Source organism: Jatropha curcas, chromosome 2 (assembly GCF_041381405.1).
Source record: "Jatropha curcas cultivar XTBG-Jc1 chromosome 2, XTBG_Jcur_1.0, whole genome shotgun sequence".
NCBI classification, from domain to species: Eukaryota; Viridiplantae; Streptophyta; class Magnoliopsida; order Malpighiales; family Euphorbiaceae; genus Jatropha; species Jatropha curcas.
In genome coordinates, this window is record NC_143152.1 from 24,920,160 (window position 1) to 24,938,936 (window position 18,777).

The 18,777-nt window shown below is 29.6% G+C and overlaps 1 protein-coding gene and 1 long non-coding RNA gene across 2 annotated transcripts; one reads left to right on the forward strand and one right to left on the reverse strand.

Annotated features, from left to right (window-relative positions):
* Nucleotides 1-5,125: 5,125 nt before the first annotated feature.
* Nucleotides 5,126-6,011, reverse strand: LOC149498457 (uncharacterized). Its single transcript, XM_089717577.1, has one exon. The coding sequence runs from the start codon at nucleotides 5,790-5,792 to the stop codon at nucleotides 5,238-5,240; it is 555 nt and encodes a 184-aa protein (XP_089573703.1). The 5' UTR covers nucleotides 5,793-6,011; the 3' UTR covers nucleotides 5,126-5,237.
* A 4,971-nt stretch (nucleotides 6,012-10,982) lies between these two features.
* LOC149498458 (uncharacterized) lies at nucleotides 10,983-15,467 on the forward strand. The gene is made up of 4 exons (XR_016319470.1): nucleotides 10,983-11,261; nucleotides 11,368-11,431; nucleotides 14,231-14,812; nucleotides 14,911-15,467. It is a non-coding gene; the product is annotated as an uncharacterized LOC149498458 (long non-coding RNA).
* Nucleotides 15,468-18,777: the final 3,310 nt, after the last annotated feature.

The following is an 18,777-nucleotide window of genomic DNA, read 5'->3' on the forward strand; positions in this document are numbered from 1 at the left end:
AAAAAAAAGAAAATATACTTTTTTTATTAATATTCTTTTTTCTTTATATTTGTATGATATGATTGGATATATTTTTAAAAAATAAATTTTTAAATAGAATATATATATAATATAATATTTTATTTAAAAGAGAGATAAAAAAGAAAGAAAAAAAGTATATTTTGTTCTTTATGTTTGTCATATTTGATTGGATGTATTTTTTAAAAAGTAAATTTTCAAATAGAATTTACATAATTAAATATGGAATGGTAAATAATTGAAATTTTAATTTAGAAAAATATATAATATATTTATTGGTAGTGGGTATTAGTGGGGGGTGGTTAAGCAGGTTATTTATTGTAATGGTAGTGGGTAGTTCTAGCTTTGCATTTAGTTGTTTAAAACACTGTGATATCAGGAAAATGTAAGCAGACTTTTATGAAAAGGTTTTGAGTTCCTAAAACTCAGAGATTGTAGAGTTCTCTCTTAATGAGCCCTAAGAGGTTGCAGATTCTCTCTAAGTCTGTCACCGTTGGTAGAGGGAAGAAAACTCCTTTTAAGACACCCATCCCAAATTTTATACCCTAATTCAAAGACCCATAACTAGATCCACATTTGGGACTCTAACAGGATAATTTGGTTATATTACCCTTAGTTTAATTGCAATTTAAGAGAATTAATTGCTTTCTCAATCATCGTGCAAAAATCTTAAACAACTTATATTTTGAGATAGAGAGAATAGTAATTTTGGGGTTCCATCAATTAAAAAGAGAGGTGGAAGAACAGAGAGATGAGAGAGAGAGAAGTAGCTAGTTTTGCTATTTTAAACAATGCTAGGTTAAGTTAACATATAGTTTCGTATTCTTCTTTTTTTTTTTTTTTTAAATTAAGTCCATTTTTAAAATTAGGATATAATTAAAACAAAAGGTGCAATGAGAAATGCATTAGGGACAAACATCATTTTAGAGTAAAATTAAATTTATTTGAAAAAGTCAGAGTGGAAATTGAGGACTAGCCTTTATTGTATTCCATCCCAATTAAAAAGAAGATGTATATCTGCACAAGTTCTACAATCACAACTAACATACAGTCAAATTCAATACAAATGGTGCAGCAAGAGGTAACCAAGCCAGCTGGTGTAGGGGGTGTGTTGGGAAACTCTCAAGGAATGATACTTTGCATCTTTTTTAAGTCTGTTCGCATTTTAAATTCTAATAAAGTCGAATTGTTAGCCATTTTAATGCAAGGAAAATTAATTATTTAGTCCCTAAGGTTTAACAAACTTATTTAAGTAGTCCATGTTTTGTAGTCGAATATTTAAAGCTTCTCTAACGTTTGCTTCCGTCTATATAAGTAGTCACTCCGTCTAATTTTGAGGATATTTTCCGTTAAGTCATAAGGGAAGGACAAAAATACCCCTAATAATATGAAAGCCATAGACCCAGTATTGCCCAGATAAAAAAGCTCTAAAAGTTTTTTTTTATCTGTTCTCTTGGTTGCACAATCATAACCCTAGAAAATTAGAAAATTCAATAAAAATTAGAAAAAAAAACTAGTGGAACGTGAGGGGGTAGAAAATAAAGAAGAAGAACGAATAAGTGGTAGTGGTATGAGATTTGACGGCTTCAAAGAGTCGAAGAGCACCAGTAGCCACAACATTAACAGTATAATTAGGAATTTAGAAAGAAACAATCACATGCGATTGGGCAGCGAGATAATACACTCGTCAGGAAGAATGGTATTGAGCCACCGGCAAAGAGAGGAGGCATCATTGAGATCATCATGGAGTCCCCGATGAGCGTTTATAGTCACATAATAGACGACACTAAAACCTGATCCTTTCCGAGTTAGTAAATCGACGTTGTTTGCAAGACAAGAGAAGAAAAATTATTTGGCGACGTCATTTTTGGAAAGAAAGGCCCAAATAGATAACATAAAAAGACACGTCGTTACCGGGGATCCTCTGACTCTCTCTCGTTTCCTCAGGAACCATAGCTCATTGCTAGCACCGATTTAGGAATTAGGAAGGTAGCCCCTGCACACTCGCCTGGAAGAAGCAACCTTCGACCACCACTAGTTCCTTTGATCACCATCTATCCATTGTGCTGCCAGTAACTCGGTTTGTCTTCCGTAGTTCTTTAAATTTCCTCGGCAGCATTCACAACCTTTCAGAGAAGGAGGAGAAGCGTGGGTGAATGAATTGGCACTGAAGCACCTCCGATTTGGTTGGATCAGCTTTCCAAAGTTGGATGCGTGAAGGATTTCCGATTCATCAAGGTGATATTTTCTATACTGTTGACTACTTGAGGAAAAAAGAAGAGATGAGTAATTTTGTCAATTTATATTTTCTTTCGCATCTCTCCGACTTTTTTCAATATTTAACGGAAAATACCATCAAAATTGGATAGAGGGACTACTTATATATATAAACAGAAGCAAACGTCAGGGAGGCTCTAGATATTCGACAACAAGGCAGGGACTACTTAAATAATTTCATCAAATCTCAGGGACTAAATAAGTAATTTCTCTCAATGCAATTCAAATTTGTAGGAATCAGATTAAAAATTAAAAAGCTTGGTGATTGAGTCAGATTCAAGAAATATTGTGTTGGATTCTTCAAAAGCAGAAACGTCCATGGAAGTGGTGGAAAGTTCTAATAAGTTTGATTCGATCATCTTTCAGTTGAGTCATATTGAGTTTAGGTATGTTAGTAAAAATAACAATCATTTTATAGATTGCATAGCAAAAACAAGTTGTTGAGGCTGAGGTACCATTTTTGGTCTGGCTATAACAAGTAAAAGTTGTATTGTTTTGATATTTGCATGTTTTATTTATAGCTTATCTTTTCTTATCTAAAGAGGAGATATCTACGTCTATTTAGTACCGTTATATGAAGCTTTTAGTAGCCATATTTTTTCACTTATCAAATTTAAATTGTAGTTTTTGAGTGTATAGAAGAGGTCTGTTGACTCGGGTTTAATATGTTGGGTTTCATAAGTTTTTTCTGATTTTATAATTTAATAAAATAAAATATGAATTGCTGATAAAAAAAAAGGGCCAAATACCACCGGAAAGCCGAAAGATAGAAAATGTTGAACTTAGGACTCTGGAACGGGCCCGTATATGTGTTCTAAACTTATGGGCCTGCCCTATATTAACTGCAACAGTGACATTATTTACAAGTAATTTACAGGAAGTCCCTAAGCTCATCGTAAAAAATTGAGATAATAGAAAAATCTTTGAAGAGTATTATTTCCTTTTGACAATTAAAAAAAGAAAGAATTTATCTTTGACGCTGAATGTACTTGCTATTTTATGGTTAGTAATAGTAGAGGAGAGACTCCGATAAAAATTAAAGTCAAATTATTTGCTTTGTAATTAGAAGGATTATAGTGCAAATAATTTTTCAATTACATTTCATAAAATTGTGAAATAATAATTAGTAGAAAAAAAAACTAGTATCAGTTCAATTCTTCAATATCACAAGATGTAAACCCAGATAGGTTATTTTTGCTTTTTATTATTCCTTCTATTTCGTTAAATTTGACAATTTTTTTTTTCTTTTTACAAGAATAAAAATTGAAATAAAATAATAATGCTATTTTGATTTTTCAAAAATTTTATCTAAATGGAGACAAAAAGTCAAATACCGCTAAATGTAATAGAACGGAGAGAATATTTTTTATCTTATGATACAAATTACAAAATAAGAATAACCGTTTCATTGCAAGAAAAAGATTATTAATTTTTAAGTAAAATAAAAAATTATAACTAACTTGCAACATCCATCGAATAGTTACCCTCACAAGTAGAAAAAAAATTGTCTAGATCGAGTCTACGATTCTACTTATAGATCAAACTAATAAAAAAAAAATCTATAGCCTTGCTTTATCTTTTCCTTTTTTAAGTGCATAGTGAGAAATATCTCTGTTTTAATAAGAATTCCTAATTTTATTGGTTTGATATATAAGTAGATCCATGGACCAAAAAAAATGAGACAAAAGATTTTCTAAAAAAATATTTCGATTTTATCCTTTTTTTTTCCGACTATGTGATCAGAAATACATTCATTTTAATAAAAATTTTATTAATTTGGTCCATAAACGGAGCCATAGATCTAATCTAAACAAGTTTTTCCTAATAAGCATAGTTGATACATAAAGTGATTAGTTATATGATATTATGCCAGAGATGATCTTTATAGATTGGAGTACCTTTTTTTATCCTTTATGATTGTCTTTCTCTCTCATCACACACACACACACTCTTAGAGAGAGTGAATGTAGTATTAAAATTGTCATGGATTGCCTAACTGAATTAATTGTGACCTTTCACATGGGAAACAATTAATATGGAACTAACTTTTCCCATTAATTTTCAGTTACAATTTTCTATTCCTTTACTATGTATAAGAGCACTCTTCATTGGGTATGTTTGCTTTCTTGGAAACCTAAGTTTTATTCATCATAAAATTATAATGTAAATTCTAAAAATAGAAGTCTAAGCTAGGGATTGAGGCTCACCCTATTTTTTTCAAGTTTGAAAACCCCATTTTATATTCAAACCCACTTTTTCTCAAAAAGAAATTTAAATGCATTTTTTAATAAAAATTACCCAAGCTTGTTTATACTAGCTAATTGCACAATAATAATCAACACCATACTATGCTAATTGGCTTTTTTTTTTTCTTTTCTTTTCCCCCTTTTTTTTTTACTGCATCGTAAACTTTTGTTGATGGATAATTCAAAGGGATCTCTAACTAAAAATCTGGAAAAGAAAAAAAAATGTGGATGAATATATGCTGGAATATATATAAACTTTAATATATAATTAATATTTGGAATATGTATTTTGTAGAAGCATCCTTTTGTGTTCAAATCTTTGAGAATAAATTCTCTTTTTTCTTTTGAACAGCAAAACACCTTGAGCACAAAAGAACCTTAGATGCAGTAGCAAAGATAGAATTCCACATATCCTTTTTTTTTTCCCTCTAAATCTTTAATCTTTTTCTACTTTAACTTTACAACAACAACAACTATCATTAGGGTCTTAGACCAATCCCCACTCAACCAACAATTTCACATAACAAGAAGGAGAAGAAGAAGAAGAAAGAAAGAAATTAAACCAAATAAAGGGAAAAAAAAACTAAAACTAAAAACGGATATAATTAACAATTAACTAATTCCAAATTGCATTATTATTTCTACATATACATATATGTAATCAATCTTACCAAATGAATTCCGCGTAATTTTAATTCAGTCATCATGATCTCTTCTGGCTTTCTTGATCTTCCGATGGAAATCGTCGAGAATAGGCTTAGGAAATAGACATTCCACTTCTTGAGACAGATCAAGCTGTCGACTTGCCCGAACATTCGATGATTTTCTTTTAGAAGATAATGAAGACTTTGAAGGTTTTGTTGGTGCAGGTGGGCATTGTTTGGTTAAAGGAATTTTGTGATCCAAAGAAGTTGGAGTCTTGAATCCATCATTATCATCTTCGTCATCGTCGTCATCAACATTATTGCTAGCCTTTAATTCTTCTTCTAATAATTCAGGCGTGCAAGAATTTGTGTTCTTGGATTCTTCTTCTTCTTGTTCTTGTTTTTGTTCTCGTCCAAGCACTTGCTTGCATTTTCCAATATTTTCTTGAAAAGAAATGCCGTCATGGAATTGAAATTTGGGTTTCTGCAACAGAACGTTGAATTCGATCTCTTCTTGATTTTCTTTGACGAGAAGCATGTGATCTGAATTTGACATACTTAGCAATGATGAGAAGAAGAAATTGTCAAAATCTGATGATGAGCTCATGAATTGTTTTCAAGAAGAAGATGGGTTAATTTCTGCAGTAGAGAATTTTGCAAGAAAAGAAAGAATGGAAGAGAAAAAAGAAATGAGGGAGCTCAAGTGCATCGGATCCTTCGCCAAGGAAGCATTGAAAGCCTCCAACACATTTAACTAACAACCAACCCTCCTTGAGTAGAAGAGAATTTAGGAGTATAATATCTCCCTTTATTTCTTTTATTTATTTATTTTATGTTTTGTGCAGTTTCTACAAACTTTGATGCATTCTGTGCACGTGGTTTGCTTCATGGGGACCATTTTGCTGATTTGGAGTTTATAGTTCTTTCCTTTTCATATCATCTCATATCATGATATTTTGAGTGTTTATAATATTATCGCTTAGATGCTTTGTCTATCTTCCAAGGCAACGGTAAAAATGCACTTTGACTTTGTAATATTTCTACCTGCTTTTTTTTATTTGTCTTATAAGATTCTGTAAGGCAAGGGTATAGGCAGATTAATGAAGGATTTTTTTTTTTTCGGAGTGGAATTAATGAATGATTCTTTAAATAATTATTTTTATTTTATTGTATTTTTCAATGAATATTTCTTCATTTAGTAAAAAATTATTTTTAATTAATTTATTACTCGGTTCGCCATATATCGATGAAGTATAGGTAAATCCTTTTTTTTTTCTTTTTTTTTGCACATATGCATCTTTCAAAATGTCTAATTAAGTATTATGAAAGTCAACTATATTTTAAATGTATTTTATTTATAAAATCAGGATTTAAGATTTTTTAATTTAAAGTCTTCATTTTTAGAAAGATTTTAATTAAATACAATCTCTAAGTTGTCATTTTTAGAAGGATTTTAATCGAATACAATCTCAATTTGAAAACATCTATCTATAAATAATACTCTCTCTTTTCTCTTTATTCTATTTATTTAGAGAAAACAAGAAAAGCTCTTAGATTAAAAAAAGTTAGTTAAATGAAATTTTCTCTTTAAAATGTCCTTCATTTTTCGTTAATTATAAGAACAATAGTTGACATAAAAGATAGTATCAAGAAGTGCATTTATTGCCTATTTGCATTATTTGGGCATCATTTTAAATTTTCTTTATTAACTCTATCACGCTTTGGTAGAATGGAGACGTTTTACATAATATGTGCCTAAAAATGAAAAAAATTGATATACTCTGAACTTATGTCTTTAAATGGTTAGCTATATTTAGTTTTAAGAGTTCTTTAAATATGCATTTTTGATTTTTTTTTTCAATTTTTGCCAAAGTTTCCTTAATCTGATATAAATTAATGAGATTAATTATCTTCTCAATATTTAATCTTGTTATCTTGTCTTATTGATTTATATTCATATACTTATGCCTTCCTTAAAAATAACAATTACTGTATTTAGCCTCTTAACAAGTTTTAATTTGAAAGTGAGTACTAAAATTCGAGTTTTAGTGTGAGTTTGAAGCCACAATTTTTTTTAAAAAATACACAATCTAGCAAAATGTGTGGCAACAGCTTCACATTTTAAAAAGTACACAACTAATAATAATAAGGCCACAAAGTGGGTTGCAAAAGAGTACAGCTATTATAAGAATTTGAAAAAGTACATAATTAATAATAATAATATTACAAAAGGGCTTATAGAAGTGCACAACTAATAATAACAAGGCCACAAAGTGGCTTACAGAAGTTGACAACCGTTACCTAGCACAGAAAACAACAACTACTGAAAAAGTGTAAAACTAATAATAACAATGCCATAAAACGACTTACAATAGTTCACAACTACTATTAAGTATTAACAAAAGGCCACAAAGTAGCTTATAAAAGAGTATTATCATAACAAAGATTAGGGAAAAAAAAATTACTGCATTTTGAAAAGTACATGATTAATAATAATAAAAAGTCACAAAATGACTTATAGAAGCGTACGACTAATAATAAAAAGTCCACAAAATAGCTTACAGAAGTTCACAACTGTCAATTAACACATAGAAACAAAAATTAGAAAAGTGCATGACTACTAATGCAAGGCCACAAAATGGAAGTGACTTATAGAAGTTCACGACCGTTAACTAACACAAAAAAATAAAAACCATTGAAAAAAATGCACAAGTACTAAAAACAAACTCTAATTTCCCCCTTTTTTCAATAATCAAAACACACCCCTACTTTTAAAAACAAAACGTGTCCGTTTACAAAACTTAACTAAATATAACAAATATTTATTCCTGACGTCAACGATTGTAGCCAAATTTACAATGATAAAAGTGGACATATATTTATCAAACACACAAATAAGGGCTAACTTTGTATTTATGTAGCCATTATTTTGACTTTTAATATCAGAATTTTAATTTTGTGGCTAAATTTATAAAAACGACCACTGTTACTATAAAACGAGATGAAAAAGTGAGTTGATAATTTGTCTCTTGAAATACTCGTACATTAAATACTGAGAATATTTGTGTTTGACACTTTTCTTGATTGTTGAGCTTTAATCTTAAAGTAAACACATACACTCAAAGGGCATTTTAGTCTTTTTAATTTGGCTTGCATTCCAAAGTTACTATATAGAGTAAAAAATTTTCTATATAAAAAATACATTGAAAAAGGAAATTTTGCTCTAAATAAAGAGAATGGAGAGAGTATGTGGTAACAAATTTAATAAAAGTGAGATAAAACTTACTTCTATTTTATGATATGATTCATTTTAAAGGATAATTGTTATTTAGTTCTTATATTATGGTCAAATGCACTAATCGGTCCTTATTTTCTCCAAAATATATATTTACATCTCTAAATTTTGATCTTTTCATTTCGTCCTCTAAGTTTTGATCTTTTCATTTCGTCGTACACTTTTAATCTTTGAGTTCATTCTTAAATTTGTTTAGTTGTGAGTCAAAACCAAAAAAGATGGTTAGATGTGAGAGAAAATTTGTAAATAACAAAATTCATCCTAATCTTCATATTCTCAAAAGAAACCAAAAAAGAATAGAAAAATATAAATCAAAAATAAAAAAAATATCGTTAATTGTCCTCTAAAAATGGGAATATAAAGGAAATATTGAATGAATAGATGATAATTTAAAATTTTGAAGGAGACATTAAAATTTTATAAAAGAAAATTCTAAAACACTCATGCTTACTTTAACTTTTATAAACTATAATAATCACAAATTATATTGAAATAAAAAACAAAATTAATAAAAAACACTTAATTTTTTTTGGCCTAAATCTAATTATTAATTTTATACTTTATGATTGAATTTTTGTGTAGATTTTTATTAACAAAATTTTTTAAGTAATAATTTCTTGAAATAGGCATATTTAATAATTCATATAAATTTAGGACATTTTCGTTATTTTTAGCAACTTAATGGTAAAACTCATCATAATTGGAGGAAGGGACGATATTGTTGGATGGAGACAAATTTAAGGATGTAATGTATTTAAAAAAAGTGAGGAATAACTAGTGTATTTGGCTATCCTTATTTTAAATTAAAATTAAAATTTAATAATTTATTTTGATAATGAAGTTTATCACAGTAAATTAAATAATAATATTAATCATTTTCTAACTAGTTTTTAATTGATATCTTTATATAATTATATAATACAATCCTTTTCAATATGTACTTTAAAATAAAATATGCATATTTTATGAATTTATTATTTTTGATTAGCTACAATATATGTGTATTTTTCTATTTAATTAAGGATATTATCTATATGTGTCTTATATTATTAATCAAAAAAATAATTTATATATTGGGAAGCATACCAATTAATGCATCAATGTGTAATGTGGGAATTTATTAATGCATCCTAGTTTTAAATTTTGTCTTGATGAATCATGTAATGATAATCATATGGTTTGCAAACTAGCTTTTTTCTTTTTTTTTTTTTTTTTTTTGGATGCCATATTGATATATTGATGGTGTCATGACATGTATATAGCTAGACTTGCCAATTGTTTTAATTATAAGCATGCCAAAGTTACTAAAAATTCTCTATCCATTCATTAAAAAATAATATTGCAACTTGCAATCGTAATTGAATATAACATTGGCCAATATTTTATTATTTTAAGAGTATTTGAATAGGGTTTTCAAAGTATTTACGTAGATATGATTTTTTCAAATAAAAATTATTTTAGTAGGTTGGGGTCAAAAAATATGCGACGCAATTAGGGTTAATCTCACTTATGCACATGCACCTAAAATTTAAACCTAGAACCTCAAAATGAAAGTCTGAAATCTCAACCGTTAGAGCATACACTTTGAATTCTTATATGAGAATTTTGAGAAACATTCTCATCCCGGTTAAATTAAAGATATAAATTTATTTAATTCTTTTTGAACTTCATTGGTAGTCATATATTAGGTTAAGGTCGGAATATTTGTTTCATAAGTTAGAAAATCTATATTCGAATTTGATAGTTTATGATCCTACAAATATTTTTTGACATATCATAAAAAACTCTAAAATTTTTCTATATTTTTGAGTATTGAGAAAGGAGATTCAAATCTGTATGGTTGCAGCTATTGTCAAATCGTATCTCCACTCGTAATTTGCCGTGACTTGATTTATTTGTTACTCCATCTTTTAAGTTTAAAAATTTAATCATGTATATATACATTTCAAGCTAGTTAGGTCCATCTATATGTCATGCATGCTGAATAAAAGATTAACGAGGTAAAGTGTCATTAAAGCTAATCGTTGGCTCCACCTCATTATATAAAGCAAGTCAATTTATTGTCTGCTAACGTACGTGAAAGCAACTAAACAACAAACTTGTTGAGAGGGAAAAAAGATTGCAATTTTTTCCATTATAAATAAACTAACCCTTGCTTATAAACCTTACAATATTTTTATGGATATATATTTCATCCACAAATTAATAAAGAAAAATAAATTTATATTTCTACTTACTTTTCAAACACTACAAGAAAGACGCCGAATTGCGACCGAATATCTTCAGTTGATAAAAATTATTAAAATAGATACCATTTAGAGATAGGCTGCAACCGAAAAAAAATAAAATAAAAAATAAGGTAATTATTTAATAGAGATTGCAAACATTTAGATTTAAAATAGTGACAGTTTTGGAATAGAGACCGATTTCATATCGGTTGCTAAAATCGCGAGGAGTTGTTGGCTCGGAAATTAGCAACCATTTTTGTGACTGGTTAGCGACCGAACTGTAAAAAAACTGTATTAAAAAATACTGAAAAAATATAGCGACTGAAGAATCTGTCGCTAAGGGAAATATGTAAAACGCTTTCTTGTCTAGTTTATGGTCAGCTCTCGATCTCAAACACGTTTCTTTCTTCTCTATTTTTTTTCTCTCTCTCACTCTCTCTTTCTCTATCCCCTAAACACTGCTTTGCTATTGTCAATTTATCAAACTAGAAACATGGTCGTCCCCCATCAGCCTCGTCGGTAGTGCCATTTTCTTCTAACAACAAACAATTAGGTATTTTTATTGATTTTTTTCATGATAAAATTATTACGGCTTTTCTTTTTATCAACATTTTAAAGTTTTTTTTCTTAATCTCATTATGGCTTTTCTTTTCCCCTAGCCATAGCTTACAAACAAGTGTAGATTGTGTGAGCTTCATTTGATGGCTCTGTGATTTGCTAAAGGTAAGAATTCTCATTTTGTTCTTAGTTTTAAATTTTGCAGTTTTTGAATGCTTCCTCTGTTATATGCTTTATGCTTTTAAATGCTTAGTGAGGGTTTGGTGGTGATTTTTCGCCCACCTAATTTTGCAATTATAGTCCTGCAAAATATGTAAATAGTGTGAAAATGCTTACTATTGGTATCATTGGTGTTTTCATTTTTTTTTTTATAAAATTTTGTAATTCTTGTTTGATTGTGCAAATGTTTACATTCTTATGCTATCTATTTGCTTATACTACATTTTTTAATCCACCTAACCTAAGTTACCTGTAATTACTCTTTTATTAAAATGAAGTTGTTGGCTTTAGATTTTAATTTTAGAACTCTGCAGCAGAAGTATTACATTGAATTATCCAAAGAGGACAGTTTAGAAATGTGATTCATTAGAAAGTTCATGATGGATAGAACTTGTCTTCTAAATTTGATGGAATATCTATTCTATTTCCTGATTCTGTTCTCTGGGTGCATATTGGATAATATCCAAGTCATGCACTTGGAGAACTATGGGGAAATGCTGCTGAAATTCCACCAGACATATAGAGTGACAATGTCTCATCATGAATCCTGATGATGACATTTTTGAATGTGATAGGTACATACCCAAATTATGTTGATGACACGAAATAAGGTGGTTAGATGATCTTTGTTTATATTGCATACATTAGGATAACATGGGAATCAATCCTTTGTATAATTTTAAAATTGTAAATGATCATTTGTAATACTGAGGGGCCATTGTCGATTGTGAATGTTTACTCTGGTTACTTCGTGAATGGATGTAAATTTCATACAGAGGGGTATGGGTTAACAAGAAAGACCATGAATAGTGGGATATATATAAAGTGATCAAATTATAGTGATATTGCAAGTGACTTCTGTGGAAGGTTGCTTGAAGGATTAGGATTGGAGTATCCAACCTTACTAATCAAGCGAACTGTGTTGTTCCACTGTGAATGGTTTGATCCAACCCCAAATGTTGGTATGAAGGTTCACCCAAAATATAAATTAGTTGATATAAATCAACCGAGAAGATATAACAAGTATGAACCTTTTGTTCTAGCAATGTAAGCTGCTCAGGTTAACTATGTTTCTTATCCAACAATAAGACGAGATAGAGGAGACTGGGTATCAATATGCAACATCAAACTTAGAGCCATAATTGAACTACCACAAACTTCTGCAATTGCTACACGTATAGAAGAAGATCCATATCAAGAGGATGAAATAGAAGCACATGAGATTCAGATTGCAGAAGAAGAATGGCCTTCAAGATTGGATGATGGTTCCATGACATATATTGATATCGATCTAATAGATGATGAGGAGGAAGAAGATCTAGTGGTTATGATAAGTTCTGATGAGGAAGACGACGAACAATACTCTAATGGCTCTAGTGATAACGAATAGCACTTCATTATGCAATTTATATTACATTTTCATTAGTATTAAGATAATATGTACTTGTCATGAATTTATATTGATAATTATGAATTATATACATTTACTTTGGTATTATTTATATTTAAATTTGCAAAGTATGGATTTGTTGTACTTAGAAATTAACTAATAAACAAAATTAGTTTAGCCATGGATCCAAACCAAGGTAGAGGTAATCCATCCACAGGTCACAGTCGCAGTCTCAACATTCGCAGAGTCCACCAATCTAGTATTCATGGGGATATGCCTCCACCACTGATACGGATCCATTAGTGCTTCCTAGTGGGACAATTACAAGGAGCCATGCCAAGCGATATGGGGGCAACCATATCCTTATATGTTGACCAAATTACACAAGAGCTTCATGATGTGGCATTTAACAAGTGTTGTGTGGAACTTGAAGGCACATTTAGGCTTCTTACAATGTTGGAGACATGTGCTATTGGTGTAGCACACCCTAGCCATGCTAATATGTAAGGGATGTGGGCTTGGACGTGTTCTTATTCCTTGTTGCTTGTTTTGGTCTAATTAATATGTAAGGGATATGGGCTCATAGTGTTTATTTAAGTTGTTTTGGGCTGATTTTATGATGCATGCAATCTGCCCAATATTAAGTTGTCTATTTTGGGTTAGAAATGATTCTATTTTGTGTGTACTAGTTAGGCCCATATGTTTTGGCCTTAGGGCAGCCTAGTTAGATACTCTTCTTTAGTATTAGGTTTGTTTGAGGCATATAAATAGCCTCCTTAAGATGTAAAACGGGATTTTTGGCATAATTTGAATCTAAGGCAGATTGTTCATGCTCTTGCATGTTCTTCTTAATTAGAGTGATTGTGAGAAATTGCTATCCTCTAATTGCATCAAGAATTAAGATAAACTTATCAACTCATTGTGGCGTTTATCTTGTTCTTTACTCGATTATTGGTGTTTCCGTTTCTGTATAAACGTGGGGTGCCATAGAGGGGGATTCATATTAATCTTTGATCCGATCCATTCGATTAGGGGTTCTAGGAATTCATTTCCTTTTGGGTTCCTTGTCAACCAGCTACTACCCAGCCATTGGGTACTACTACTACACTATCTCCTGCTTCGGGGATGGCCACATCATCACCTCCACCTCCACCTCTTCCTTCTCTCTTTACTTCTGCTTCTACACCATCTAGTGCTCCATCCATTGGCCCAAGATTAGGACCCTCAGGACGATGACTATGTTGGGTAGAAAATGGAGAGTATGTTTTTCTAATTTTGATATCTTATGTGAATTATGAATTAGGTATGCATTATATTTATTTCGTTTATTTACAATTAACATATGATTATCGTAGGTTGGAGCCCTCTAGAGATTGCTCATCACAAATAGCGAAGATCTTCAAGAAATTGGATGATGAAGAGGGATACACTTAGAAGAATGTTCAAGAGACTATTAAGAAATTTTATTGGAATGAGTTTCAGGTAAATAACTGAGCAACGAACATTTACATGGAAAAATTATTTTGAAGTTATATTATCTTTTTTGATTGAATGCATATTATTAGTTCAATCTATATTTATTTATTTCATTTAAACATTATTGGTGCTCATTTTTACTAAATTTGCAATACCTACTTGTTCAGAAATTCTTTGAGTTTGATCAATCTTTATTTGTTGTTCTACATGAATTATGGGAGGAAAAGGCTGCAGTGCAGTACAAGGACTATCTCAGTAAAATGTGGAATAAAGGATAAAGACAGAAGTGCATTAGAGATTCAGTCTGGCAAAAATGGCAAGAAGCATGGAGTGACCTAGGGTACCAAGCTAAATGCACCATTTACTCGAATAATAGGCGCAGTGAGACTGGAGGGGAGGGTGCTGGTCCATCCCGCCATACTGGGGAATCCATATCCGCTTCAGAGAGTGGACGACGAATGGTTAGTTTTACTAATTAATTATAATTCTGTTCCGTACAAGTAAATGGTTTTTTTTATTGAATTAATGTAAATATATTCTATTAAAAAATGCTTAATAGGCTAAGGAACTTCGGCGTATACCTTTGCCTGTGGAGTTATATATATTCTATTAAAGTGCCACTTCTTCAGCCACACAGGATCCAGCTTTGACTGAGCAAGTTTGACTAATGCAAGAGCAGATGCAGAAACAAGCAGAGGAAATGAGAGAGCTTAGAGAGTGGCGAGAGCAGGTGATGCAACAGATAGGTACCAGACAATATTGATGTGGTCCATCACATACAGGCACTACTTCTGTAGAGAACGCAAGCATTACACCACTTTGTGACCACTCACCGGATCACTCTGATGGTGCAACAGATGCGACTTAGATATGTTCGAACAATAGATCTTTTATAAACTTCCTTTTTTTAGAATTTATAAGTATTACATACTAGGACTAGTCAAATATGTAAATATTGCTTCCTTCCAGTTTTTGTTTATCTTGGAAGGTTGAAAATACTAGTGTATATTTGGGTTTTGCTTCCTTCCATTTTGTTTTTGTTTATCTTGGAAGGTTGGAAATACTAGTGTATATTTGGGATATGTTTTTGCTGGTTGTAAATTTTTTGGAATTATTTGAAAACAATTTTTTTTTTTTCTATACACAGATCTTTTAGCGACCAAATATTCAATTTATCACAATTCATCTGAAAATATTAGTGACCGAATTGAGACTGATAAATGGAATTTAATTTAATTCACCAAAAATATAGCAAGTATTTATAGACCGATTTAGTGACCAATAATTTTGTGACCGTTTAGGAACCAATTTTAGCTGCGATAATAAAATTGAATTATTGACTGCTGCAAATATTTTAGTGAGCGAATATCAGTTGCTATTTTTAGGGACTGAATTACAAAATAGTTGCTAAATGAATTAGCGACCAGCATATTAGTAACACAATATTTCAGTCTCTATTTTATACAGCGACCGATTTTAATTATTTAGTAACTGTAATTGTGGTCACTATTTGGCGTGTTTCTTGTAGTGAGAATATATATGTATTAAATTTAAATTTCAGTTTTCTACAATTTCGAGAATACATTCTCCCATGGGGATTCAGGTTTAGCCTGACGGGAAAGTCTTCATGCAATTGCATGAGCTGAGCTACTTGTGATCGAATCCAATCTCAATCTATCCTCCTCAATTCCCTTTATCTAAAAAAAAAAAAAAAAGCATACACTTTCTTGGTATTTTGCATTCAAATACATGATTTTATATTCTCAAAGAAATTTATCGTGTTCATATATTTTATTTCAAATCAAAAAAACAATTTTGGCATGAATTAATATTGTGCATTTCATGCTTTACATATTTTTTTTTAAAGAATCTCATCTTACATATGTGAAAGGTAAAAAATAGAAATCACATTTAACCTTACACATGAGGCTCAGATGGGAGCCATTTTCTGTGCGGTGGGATCATTGAATTGGGGAAATTCAAAGAGAGCCATATCCAATTTTTTCTAATAGACCCTACTTAAAAAGTTGGTATCCTTGACGCCACTAAAATTTTAGCATTCGAAAAGTCATGTATTAAAGCCGATTTTTCAATTATTAGTTTAGAAACAATGCTTTTTTCTATTTGGAAGAATTATAGTATATCAATTATTCATTTCTTCTCCATTTTTTAAATTAATTTATGATGTTTTATTGTCACGATTTATGCTTTTTTAACTATAGATTGTGACTGATTTTTTATTCAATTAATTGGAAATTATTTTAAACTAAACTATTTTATTTTGAGTCTACTTATACATAAAGATTAAAGAAAAAAATCTTCATTCAATCAAACAATTGCAACAAACTCATACTAAAATTGACTTAGAAAATCTTCTATAAGAGTTAAAAACAATTATAATATTATCAAATTAAAATTAACTTTTACATATCATAGACACTAATATCAATAATTTTAGGGTTTTGAATTTTATCTACAAAATATCAACTTGATATATAGTTAGCATGACTTTTGAAATAATAATTTTCATAAACTTTAATTTTTAATGAGTATTTAATTGATCTAATTTTACAAATTAAAGTGTTCAATAAAATAAATTTAAAAATTGAAGTGTTTAATAAGTATAATTTTATAAGTTGAAGTGTTTGATGGGTCAAAGTAAAAGTTAAGTGCGCTATAAGGTTAAAGTAATAAAATTAAAGGGTGAATTTATATATTCAATTTAATTACATTGGATCCTAAGTAATTGGTGTAATGATAGAAAAAATAAAAAAAAAAGATTAAAATAGGATATTTTGGGTTTAAGCATGATAGGCTCATAGTTAAAATTCTTTGCAGTAGTTGAGGGTAAGATATGTAGCAATTTAGGGTAAGAAATAAGAACTTGGGATTCCTCCATTGACAATGGAAAGAGCTATAGATTTGGTAAACATATAATTTTAGCCTATCCACCTGCTGTGGCTAACGCTATTATGCTAACATTCATGTTCCTACTTGTTTCTTGTTCGTTGCTCGTGATTATCTCGCGAGAACTATAAATTGACGAGAAAGTTAAATTGGTTTCTGCTTTTCACTACAGAAATGCGATATTGGCGTTGGAGTGCATGGTTTTCATCATCAACACCACACAACTTTATAGATAACAATCTCACGAAACTTATATTCCGTGTATGTCACAGTCCAATGTTTTGTTGCCACCTCAACCCTCAGATCCTTTCTGCTCATGTGAGGCGGATGTGTTAGTGAGATACATTATTTATTTATTTATTATTATTATTATTATATAAGCTGATATAAATGGAAGATTAAAATTTTGGCATTATTTTTCTTTTTTTTGGAAATTTTGAATTTTTTTTGTATTTTATATTTTAATTCGACTTTAAAATGTTTTTGTAAATTTAAAAAGCAATTTTTATGTATAATAATTATAACTTTATATATCTAATTCTAATAATTATGTACTATTAACTATTGAAAGTTCCTTGTAAATTATTATTTTTTTAATTTTTAATAATTTAAAAGTTTAATTAATGCATTATTTTGAGATATTTATTTAGTTTTAAAATTAATATTTATTTAATTTTGGTTACATGATTACATGCATGAAATAGAGTTTGTAGGGCAAATTATTAAAGACAAATTTTAGAAGAGATAAATGGACAATACAAAAATTTATGGATTTAACACTTGGATTTATTGTATAATTTTTTTCTTGTCTATAATTACCGGTATCTGAAAGTGACCTTTGGTTAATGAGAAGAATTTAATCACTCCATCCTTCCAAACGTTATTGTCATAAAAATATTTTTTTAACCATATATATATATATATATATTTTATATTTTACATCTATATATTTAGATATAAATATAAATGTATAGGTGGATATATAATATATAGATATAGATAAATATAAATATCATATATAGATAAGTTTTTCCTTCTGCATTAATCAAAACAATTTTTTTATTATCTTAAATTAGAAAATTAACTTTTATTATTCAAACAAAGTCTTGACTTAAATGGCATTATGTAAAGTTAAAATATTGATGAAAGTTTTCCTAAAATTAAAATTGGATCGGACTGAATATTAAGCAAGTAAATGGCCAGTTTGAACTTTGATTTTATAAATTTTTTGATTGAATTATTATAATGGAAATGATTGAGAGCCATATGCAATTCACTCGCAAAAACACAAGACCCGCCTTAAATTATGAAAAGGAGATTTTTTATTTATGTTACTGAAAGTCTATTACATACTGCATATTAAATAATTTATTTATGTTTTATGATATTAACTTCAAACAAGTTTGGGTAGGCATAATGGAAAATGGAATCTCAAACCCTAATTTTCATTTCTTATACCCTTAAAAAATATGAAGACATCACATTTAGAATAATTAAGCTTAATCGGTTCTTTTAATAT